The sequence below is a fragment of the Ambystoma mexicanum genome, chromosome 10 (assembly GCF_040938575.1).
Source record: "Ambystoma mexicanum isolate Mex_15411 chromosome 10, UKY_AmexF1_1, whole genome shotgun sequence".
NCBI classification, from domain to species: domain Eukaryota; kingdom Metazoa; phylum Chordata; class Amphibia; order Caudata; family Ambystomatidae; genus Ambystoma; species Ambystoma mexicanum.
In genome coordinates, this window is record NC_090932.1 from 1,134,108,254 (window position 1) to 1,134,119,729 (window position 11,476).

An 11,476-nucleotide genomic window follows, 5' to 3' on the forward strand; every position below is an offset into this window, starting at 1 on the left:
ATATAAAAACCAACACAATGCCTATGGCATACAAACCAAGGTATAACTTTAGTTAGCGGAGCTTTAAGCAAGTCAAGGTGGGTAAAACCTAATGGTTATACATTCATGATTGTAATATGCTATTCTTGGGGGTGGTGGGGGACTGGTTAGCTACTTTTAGATTACAATAAGCAATTAAAGGGTAGTAGATCCTATTGGTCAGAGCATGCAGTGTTATTCAATTACAGAATCACTTAATAAACCGCAGCCCCCACCTCGCTCACCCCTGGTTACAAGTATCCCTTGCCACATGTGTAACTTTCTTCATTCCTGAATGGATACAGTTACACCACCAGTATTACTTTTTTAGAACACAGTTCAGAGCTAGTAAAGTAACTCGTATCAATGAGTAGCTTAAGGCCCTCCAGAAAGCTGAAGTATGAACACTCAATGACTATTTTATTTAGAATGCACAAAGCAATTCAGGGAAAGCATAACCCAATTACAGTTTAAGAAAGACACAATGTATGTAATGTTTATGTAAGTAATCGACCTATTGGTACAGAACTATCTGCTACCTAATAGGTAGTTCTACCCAGTATATTTTTCAGAAGTGTTTCTAAGGTAAGACCTTTATGACTATTTTATAACTGCTCTTAAGCAGCTCAGGGAAAGCAAAACCCAACTATACACTTTTAGAATGGCAAAGCTATACCTATTAATTATATGTTTGTATTTATTGGACATTTGTGTGGCGCCTATACACAGGTGTTTCCAGGTGCCTCAAGACAGAGGGGAGGGAAGGGGTGACAATGAAAGTCATAAGAATACAACAACAAAGAAACCGTTATATTGGCCTTGTGACAATCCTACTGCGCAAGTGCATCACAAGGTTATAAGTGCAAGGGGCAGTCTGGGTAGAGGGAGAAGTTCAGAAGTGGGGTACATTTACTTTTAAGAATTCAGTTAAGTAAGAACTCGTATAGGTTTTACGACGGGCTAAAAAGCAACTCAAGGCACGTATTAACTCCAAGACTGTTTTAGAAATACCTTGCAGCAGATCCGGGGAAAGCAAACCCCAATGATGCCGTTTGAATGATAATCTGTTATTCAAGGTAGGTAAACCCTATTGGTAAGCTTTTACTTATTCACTTTAGAAATGATAAAACCGTACCAACACACATTACTTTTTAGAAGGGAGGGAAACCCCATTCAAAGAAAGTAAAATAGTGTATATACTTTTTAGAGGGCCAGTATGCAACTCAAAGGCAAGTATAAACTTAACAACACTTTGTAACTTTTCTTTTACAGAGATACAGTTACCACACTAACTTCTTTAGCAAGTAAGTGCTTTTCACACTTATGTTCCCGACAGAAGCCTTACCTTTTAAAGTCCTTGCCCACTCTATAGCATGAGTTTTCTCAGAGGCAGAAGAGGGCTCTAGTGGTCAGGTCAGGATAGGTTGTTGCAGGAAAGTCATAGTTCTCTGAGGAAATCTCTTCACACAAGTAAGTATTAGCTTCTGAGTTACCTTCCTCACAGAAGGCTCCCTATATGCGTTCCAGCATTAGGCCTGGGTGAATTATATGGGCAACCCAACAGCATGAATCGCCCACTCAGCCTCACAGGATTCATACAAGACTTAAGGTAAGTATTACCCTAGCCAACACATTACTTTAGAAGAAAAGAAGAGCTTCTGGGTGGATGCCTTCAGGATGCAGCAGCACAGGATTCCAGTCGTTGGTTTCTTGGTCTAGAGACTAAAGAAATGGACACTAAAGGAAAACTTGTAGCAGTCCTCTATGGGGGAGCCTTACAACAAAGAATTCTTATCAGCTTCTCGCGGCACTGTGGATTTGGTGCCTTTTTACAGGCGCCAGATGAAGGACGAATATTGCCGACCAGATTTTCTTCACTTTCTGTCCTGCACTCTGGTGAGGGGACTTCAGGGATTGGAATCATATCTATGGAGGTCCAGCAGAAATCCACCAAAGGTTCAGCAAGATTCTGACTTCGGAAGCCCATGCATTGCACCCAGGCCAGAGGTCCCCTGGTATTGGTGGTTTGCAGCCCAGCAAGGTCACAGCATGTTGAGGGATGGCTCGTTTTGCAGGTCTTCTTGAGACAAGTGGATTCCACCAGCTTCTGGGTAGGAGTCATCGCATTTGGGACCCCCAGGTCGCCTGGAAGGAAGTGTTGCATCAGGCCTGGTTACACTGAAGGCGATCTAGTCGCTGGAAATCGTTACAGCCGTCTTTTCTTCATCTTCCTCTTCGGGTTTGGTTACAGTGATCGACATGTCGACAGCTTCCATATTTATCAGGAACTACAGCACAACTACTGCAAACTCTCCCTGCAGTTTATAAAAAGGGGTGGTCTTGCTATCCAGTCAGGACAGCCAGCCCTCCCCCCCCACCCCCATTAGGACTTGGTTAATTTCAGGCTAGGTGAAAGACAAAAGCCTGAAGAGTTTTGGACTCCTCCCTCGCTTCCTGCCTTCTCAGACATTCTGGAACCTTTGTGGGGAATTCAAAGGATTCCCACCAAAGAAATAACTTAACCAGGGTCTTTCCTGCATAGGACGGCAGAAGAAGACCCAAGAAACAAGAAATGGCGAAAAAAGCTGGCCCCCTGTGCATTAAAGCCTGTGATTTGACAGTCTAAGTAATAACGACTAAAAGTAATTTCACTGTCACCAGCCATTTAAACTTGCAATTGTAACAAACATTTTACCAGGTAAGTAAGCAAGGGTATACATTGTATCTCCCCAGCTCTCCACATAAGTTGGCGTGTGCTGGCTCACTATATAAAATGTAAAGCGGATGTAAATTCCACTTTACCCCTTGGGAACGGAAGTTCACCGAAGTACATTAGAGAGAAATTGAGAGGAAGCAACTGCATTCAAAATGTGTGCTGCCATAGTACTTTAGTCGGTCCAAAGTTATAGGAAACTATAACTCCAATCACACACTATGGAGGGACATAAAAAGGTTACCCATAAAGAGTAAAATACTAGGTGGGAGGGGGGTAAAGATTCACTCACCAAATAAGGGAAAAATAATCGCAAAGTCCATCAAAAAGTCATGGGGGTTGATGCAGGTCAGGAAGATTTTATCACTGAAAGGAAAATCTTACCTAACAACCTGATGGCAGCAATCGCCTCCCACCTTTTGTCTCCAAGGGGTCTATCTCTACCCTTACCTGGACGATTCATTGATGAGGGCTGCCTGCCAGTTTATGGGGAGGCAGCCTCTTCGCCTATGCTTTAACAAGTCATCCTTGATGGCTTCATGGAGCCTGACCTTTTAAAGGTTTTCTGTGGGATTTTTGGGTCTAATTTAACATGGTCCTGCAGGAGTTGCTGAAACGTGGAGACCTCTCTTGGGCATCTGGCCTGCAGCTGTGACAACTTTCAGTTACATTCACGACACACTGGGGAAGGGGGAAGTGTATAAAATAACCAATTTCTGACTTGCTCATTCATTGCTTTTTCAGACTCTGTTTGATAATCTGAAATTTTATGGCAGCTAGAAACCCTATTCTTGACTCCCTGTCTGCCCCTCCCCCCCTTCCCTATTGGTCCTTTAAAATCGCCATTCGTGCTGTGCTTCTAATACCCGGTAGCTTCTGCTAGAAGCTGAGACACAGATTCTTAAATTTGAAAAGATCATTCACTTTCTTCTCTATCTTCTGAAGGATGATTTTTCCGCTTCTTCCCTCCTTAATTTCGGACTGTAAATTTTGTCCTTCCACTTGAACACTGGTTGGCGTGGGGAGTCTCAGAACCTCCTCTACACAAGCAAATAATTGGAGATGGCACGCACCTCTCTTCTCCATGTGATCTTGTGCTGCCTTCACAACACTCCTGTGCCTGTTCACACTGTGTGTGCACAGAGTAAGAAACGGTTTTTTCTTGGTGGATTGCTGTGGCGGCTGACAGGGGATATACACAGCTTGTAGGTTGAGATGTGCAGGTGGACTTTATGCACTGTTATAAACTTAAGCTTGTGTCAGCAAAACAGACGTTTAACCATGACTCTTGGTCCACTACGAAAAAGAAATGTATCCAAACAAAATGGCTCGAGATACAACTGAAAAAGTTCCTTAGTACCGCATTGATTACTATATAGGTGGATTGGCTACTAATGCGGTCAAAAGAGCTTCATGTATGGTGTTGCCAAACAGTACAGCTGCCACCAGCCTACTCCCCAATACCCTTTTACTGTCAGAGATGTAGCTGTACCTCCGTGCTGTAATGCGAGGGAATACTACAGGTCAAGATTGAGTTCCATTGGTAAAGGTGTGGTGTGGTTGCAGTTCTGCATTAACAGGATGTGTATTTTTTTTACATTTGGTACTTGGAAAAGCTTGACTATGCTTTATCGTAATCTCTAGTGCGTGCACGCCACACACGACTGGATGACATAGTAATTGTGCTTTCTTTAGTTAAGACTTCTCCTTAACCTGCACCTCAGGCGGAATATTCTTCATCCATGAGAGCTCTATGTTGCAGCACCTTGCCGCCATCTGTGAGTGGGTCTTTGTCATCGACATCCTGGTCTTCTATGGCACCTTCACGTACGAGTTTGGCGATGTGTCCGGTGAGACAATGATTGCTGCCATCCAGCTCTCAGGTGCCCGTGGGTGCAAATCACCCACCAGCAGCAGCACATCCACCCACCTGAACTGTAACCCTGAGAGCATTGCAATGATCTGACGGCGGACTGGGGGTGGGGTCCCTCCACTGGCGTCCCCTCCCCCGGATAGGATTCAAGACTTTTGATGATTTTTATTTTATACTCCCTGCGAAGTGTTTTTTGTTTTTTAAAGGAAAGGTATTAGTGCAAAAAAAAGCTATATTATATATGAACATGAACAAAGGCCGGCACACAACTTACTTGTATTTACTTTCTAAACACGGACATGTCTTTTTATATACATATATGCAGTATATATTTATATTGTCGTATATAGCGGTCACTGGTTTGCCGTAGGGCTAGGGGAGGGATGGGGGGGGAAGACACCTGGTGGTCATTCTTGGTCACAGCCGGTGGATATCATTTTAGTTTGTAAAATCATTTTTATCACAGATGGAGGGGAATATGCTCTAACAGGTTTTTTCTTTTAAATCACTGCTCTACTGAGTGCCATCTTTAAAAAAAAAAAAAAAAAAAAAAGTTATCCAAAATATTTGGATTTGTTAGGATCACCATCACCATTTCTTTGGCGTAAGGCCACTCGGTCAGTTCGCATTGGGGCTTTGTGTTGTGGTCTTCTTTGGCATGCATGTCTAGGTTCCCAAACATATCCTGGACTGTTTTATTTTTTATTTGTGACCTGAGAAGAAAAGTGGTGGCAGTGACACCAGACTTTGTGAGGCAGTTTCGGACTTCGTTTTTTGTCTGTGGTCAGTCTTATCATATCTGCAGACACTACCAGGATTTAAATGAGAACAGGACACGTGCGGAAATGTAATTTATACGTAATTTAGTTCTTTGTCGTGTGATCCTGCAGTAAATGCAGGTGTGAAGTGCAAGGTATTTTGATAGAAAGCCTCTTTGACTATGGAGTTCGTCTGTAACCTTCTGAAGAGGCCAGGTATTGCATCAGTGTAGGCGGGCCTCCCCGTTGTTCATCAATGGTAAACACCGTGGAAAGACCGATGATGAATGCTCCTGGTATTTGGTGAGCCTTGCAGACAGCCAAGCCCAGAAAGTCTTGCAAACTGGTGAGCATTTTCACCTGCATTGATTTTTCACTTTTTCAAACAGATGGACTGCGTTTGGCATGTGGGCTTGAGTGCTTTGAAAAAAGTAAAATGTTAAATAGGTCTGTGGAGTCCATGCCCTATGCTGAACTTTGCTTGTAAAGCACAGCTCACAGGTTTGCATCTCAGAAGGCCTGACTTAGCCTTTCATGGTCTATAAAATGAGTACCATTACATTTTATAACGGCATCTGTTGTTTAAGTATCAAGGCACAGTTTGCTATGTGGTGTACATAGGAGAAGTGATCAATTTATGTGAGAAAGCGGCCCAACTGTAAATGTGTTTATTTTTTATTTTTTTGTGCAATTCACAAGACATTTCTATGGCAAGATAAACTGGTCCAAATGCCTCCTGCCCTGAACTGCCATTAGCAGAGCCATAAACAAACATCGATGTGAGCTTTTTTAAATATAATTTTTATGATGCTGTTGAACCAGAGGAAGTTCACTGGAAAGAACACTTTAAAGCTAGTCACTGGGGGAAGTCGGCTTGTAAGGCTGCTGATGCTGTGGAGCAAAAGGCATTGTGACATCAGGAGCAGCTTAAAATAATGACATTTTGATATGGAAATTGTAGGGTTTTATGGATTAATTTTATTATATTCTAGGCCCTGGAAAGAGGTGGGTTTGAGGGATGTGGAGGATTGTTGTTTGGTCATTGGCAAAACTCAAGAATAATGGTATGTCCACAGGGTGCGGTGCCAAGGACGAGTATGCACGTCCTTTTTGCATAGACTTGCAGAATAGCCTGGCACTTAAGAGGTTAAAGGGGGCATTTTATAAATGTGTTCCGCCATCCAAGTCCTTCAGGTCTGGATGCATAGGGAGTAATGTAGGGTCTCCCTGCATGTACCTCACGGCACAACCACCTAGGGGTAATCTGGGAAGATCCTAGTGTTGTGATGTGTGCCCTCCAATGCATAAAATGACAATTTCCTTACAAACCCCATTACGGGTCACCAAAACGTGATCTTGCCCATTGGGAGGCATGAGGCAACTGGGGAAAGGGTTTATATGAAATGTTAGTTCTTTGTAAACCTATGGGTTGTTGCATTAAGTAACATGAGAATTGGGTCGATCAACATTCAACACAGGCTCATTAAATATGAGCTAGCCAGGACTGTTTACCCTCAAAATGGGTGCTTAGCAGTGGGAAACAATGCAGTAGGCAAACATTTATAATCGTGCTGTGAAACACAAACTTCTGTAAAAACCTTAACATATTTTTCGGAAAAGATCTTCATTAGATCTTTTGATATCTCTTCAAAGAATTTTGCTTTCCACGTTTTTAATTCTCCATGGTGGCAGTCAGGTTTTATAAAATCATGGTTACAAAAATGGCGAAAGTTGGGCAGAGAATGTGCCTGCCATTAGGGTATAGTTGAAAATGTTGAGGTATATGAACTGTTGCCATAGCCTTACAAGAGTTGATCACATACCCCGCTGGATGCAATGTTTTCTGTGCTTTTAGGAAACATTTGGCAGTGCATCCTCGTGAGTTAGAACATTATCGAAAATGGAGGTACAATTATCCTGCAGGTTTCAAAGTTGAGGAGATGGCACTCAACTCTGTTTTTACAAAAATAAGGTTAGGGCTGCGAACCTCCTGTCGCAAGGAATCAAAAATCGCTCACTGCACTTCAGAGTTGAATATTTTCTACAAGTATAGTCTATTAGGATAGTTTGTGAAAGCTTTATGCCCCTTGTGATTGGTTTCAAAACAAAATAGAGCGCAAGATCGATTACCTGTGTCCCCACAAAAGTCAATTGCTGGACTTATTTTAGGGCTAATTAAGATGTTTTTACAAGTCTTTTGCTGCTGTATAAGGTGCACCTGGTGATTACTTCAATGTTTATTCAAGAACAAGATTTATGGCGTTGACCTGTTAAGCCTGCCTTGCTTTTTCTGCTGCTCTTTGGCCTGGAAGGGCTAGTTATGATGTCAATAAACATTAAAGCTCCCTTTTCTGTGGAGCATCTGGGTAGAAGCGCAGGAATGCAATTACAGGTTGGGTAAATGTACCATATTATCAAAGAGTTTAGTATTGCAAATGATCCTATGGATCCATTCTGGAGAGTTGGCTTAGTGTTGTCAGAGTGAAGGGGCGGCCGGGTTGGAATTTCAGAACGGTCTTTGCATGATGCAGTAGAATCTTCAGGGAGCTAGTATTGGCCTTGTGTGGTATGTGGGCTGAAAGATTGTGTTTTTCCATGATTTAGCAGAGCTCACTCAATTCATTGGCCTCTCCAAACCACCTATGCCCTTGCATCAAAGAAAACTTAAGTGCCTCATCTGGCACTCATGGCAGCGTACAAGGTGCCCATACACATTTGCTAGCATAACCTTTATTGTAAAGGACAGAGGAGGGGGGAGGCCCAGCCCTGTACTCCAGGCTTCCTCCCCTCTGGGGAGAGCACAAACCAAGAACTAAGTTACTGCATCTGGATTGATTGTTCATCGGGGTGTGGGGCTGAAAAAGTAGTAAATAAGGTTCTTTGTGCCAACTTTAAATATTTGAAAGGGTTGAACAATGTTATTCAGTTCTTCTGACTGCACCCAGACTACCTGCTGACCCCTCTAACTTTCACTGCAAACTGCAATTTTCCAAATTAGTGTGTTTTTTGTTAAGATTTATTTATGTCAATATTCAGCGATTGCTTTGGGCCAGCAGAAGGGGCCCAGGTGCTGCTAATGCATCCTTAACACGCCATATCACACTTTCAGTGTTTTTAAAAAGTAAAACACCTTGTCAATAAAAAAATGTTAGACACTGACCTCTTGCAGTGTCATTGTTTTAGCACATAATCTTATGACTTACTGTTTGGTGGTTCCCAGTGTTTCATCAAAGGGTGCATCCTTGACTCCTGCTGGTGCTTCTTAAGGAATGATTAACTTAGGCTGGTCTTACATCACATTAGTGGCATCACTCCCTGACAAAGAAAATGTGTGTCACTGAGATATTGAGTAAAGGGTTGAAATGAAGGATTATAATGGGTACGAGACATGGGTTTTGGGGGAGGAGAGAACTGGTAAAATGTATAAAAACTGCCTGTCTTTAAACCAGTTTTCTTTTACATAAGCCTGTCTTTTGTTCATCTGCCTGCTAGTTGCCAGTTCTTACTGGACTGAAATTAGTCCTGTCTAAATTGGTAGCAGCGTGCCTGCTTCAGTGGTAAATTGAATTAGAAGGTTGGACACCGATTATTGACCAGATGCAGGTGTGTATTGCTGTTTGTGTATGTGGCATATGTTAGAAGTCTTACACCATCTTTGAACAAATGGGCTACAAGTTCATCTGTTGTGCCTGCTTTGGAGCTGATCTCTGCCATTCTTATAGCTTCATCATCACCAACCGTCTAAGCCCTGCTCAATTTGGAAATGTACATCATGACCAGACCATATTTCTTACATCGCACCTAGTTGGTGCATGGTGAAAATGTCTTGTACCTTGACAAGTAGTGCATAATACTGATGTATTTTGCTTGTGTCTCGAAAATTCACTTTTTTTTTTCCCTCTGCGAAGTACAAATGATTATTGGTGTACCGCTAATGAGACTCCACTGTGACCGACTGCTTTTCCACAAAGCCTCATTCATTTTGTGCCCTTTTCAAATTGTTTTGGCTGCCATGTTCAGTCACAGCGGAGAGGAGCTTAAAGGTTTACATAAAACATAACCAGTGGGCACCTACACTGACTGTAGAGTTGGGTATTTTCTTTAAGCAGGCAGGCTGTTTAAGAAAGTTTGACCTCTTTGTGGATTTCAAAGTTCCTATAGTCTCTGGAGAAGGATCACTAAGTTTTTTTTTTTTTTGCTTCAGTGTGTAACCCACTTTAGCCAAAGGATCACACCATCTTATGTTGTAGTGCTTGTTGGAAATTAAAGCCTAAAATGCAAAACTTAATAGAAAACGCAGAGCTGCTCATGCCATTTAACCCATAGGCGGACTGCCAAAAGGGCTTCGGGGGACGAAAGACTGGAAGTTCCCACAACAGATATCATATTGAGGAATTTGTGTTTACTGTGCTGAAAGTGGGTCCATACTAAATTGCTAGTGCTAAGTTGTCCTTATACATTACTAAATGTGCTGGTGGTGAAGATAGATCAACAATCTTAAGAGGCAACACCCCAAGTGAATGGCTTAATTAGGGGACATTTGTGAGTCAAAGATTTGACACCTCTTGCTTCATTCCTTGTAAACTGAACCTGTTGGATAATCTTTACCTCTTAAAACACGGGGAGAGGAGAACATCAACATGAATGTACAAGCTGCATAGTTCTGCATGTTTTTTATATGTTGAAAATGTTGGCATTAAAACCCTGAAAACAAAAGCCATCAACAAGGCTACTGGTTCTATAAAAAGCAGACTGTTGGATTAGTTGACCACGCAAACAGCCAATAAAGATGTTTCGAAGGGATTGCGTCCTCCGACATATTCCTCATCTTAGATATCTCCTTCCAGCTCTGCTGGCCTCGGAAAATTTTTTCTCTAGAGGGCGCTGCGCGTCGACGTCCTCCGAGTCGATGTCCTTCGACAGCCGCCGTATCGACGTCATCCTGCCTATAAAGGCCGCGCACAGCGTCCGTTGCTCAGTTCCGTTTTTCCGCGCTTACTCAGTGCCTCGGAATACCGTTGCTCAGTTCTTAGTCAGATTAATCCTATTTACCTCGAGTTATTTGATCCGTACTCGATGGCTTCCTCGTCGGAACCGACAACTCCTCGATCCGGCTTCAAGAAATGTCGAGATTGTGGGAAAAAGATGTTGTTGACCGATCCTCACAGAGTTTGTCTGTGGTGTTTGGGAGCTGAACACCATTGTTCGGAATGCGAGGACTGTATGTCCATGACAGCTAAGGCCCTGAAGGAGCCTAGGGGGAAGCTGGAGAAAGGTAAGACTTTTAAAGCAGCTTCTTCGTCGACGAAGTCGAGACATTCGTCTCCTCGTCACCATTCACGCTCCAGGTCTTGGAGTGGGTCTCATCACTCCTCGAGATCGAAGCACTCGAAGAGGAGACGTCGAAGATCCCCTTCTCCATCTTCCTCTTCCTCTGTTTCGCCAAAAAGAATCCCTTGCCCCACGAAACATAGTTATCGGGCTGAATGGGAGGAATTCCGAAAAAATATGATGAGCGTCTTCGAGAAAGCGGCCTCGACCCCCTCGAAGACTGCCGAGAGCGATGCTCTGGTCGAAAGACCCGAAGGTCAAAAACGCCACGAGTCGCAGTACCCGGCGAAGGAAACCTCTCGAGCGCGTCTCGAACCCTCGAGTAGGACTATGACCGCCAAACCTTCCTCGAAGGTTCCGTCGACGCCGTCGACGAGGGTTCCGTCGACGTCGAGGTCGATGTCTTTGACGCCGTTGTCGAAGGGACCTTCGACACACGGGTCTGTCGACTCGACGCCAGCTTCGACACCGGCGTCGACGCCAAGAAAAGTCACGGTTACCACACATCCAGTGACTATCCCCAGGTCCTCGCGTCGATGGCTTTGAGATTGTCGAGTAGAATTCCAATTCTGTCGAGGTCTTCGAGGCTTCCGCCTTTGTTTTCGACGCCACGCTCGAAGCCTTCGGCGTCGACGACATTGACGTTTTCGAGGCCGATAATGACAAGTTCGACACCCTCTGCCTTGGAAATGGGATTTACTCCCTTTATGAGTTCAGAACAATTGAGAACTATATCCTCAATTTTAGAAGAGGGTGAATTGTCTGAACAGGAAGACACATTTG

At 43.4% G+C, this 11,476-nt stretch overlaps 1 protein-coding gene across 1 annotated transcript in view; it reads left to right on the forward strand.

Annotated features, from left to right (window-relative positions):
* The window catches only part of TMEM150A (transmembrane protein 150A), a 223,193-nt gene extending 214,672 nt beyond the window's left edge, over positions 1–8,521 (forward strand). The window contains exon 8 of the mRNA XM_069619036.1: positions 4,456–8,521. Within this exon, the coding sequence (XP_069475137.1) occupies positions 4,456–4,697 (242 nt within the window). The 3' untranslated portion in view covers positions 4,698–8,521. The remainder of the gene's footprint in view (positions 1–4,455) is intronic.
* Positions 8,522–11,476: the final 2,955 nt, after the last annotated feature.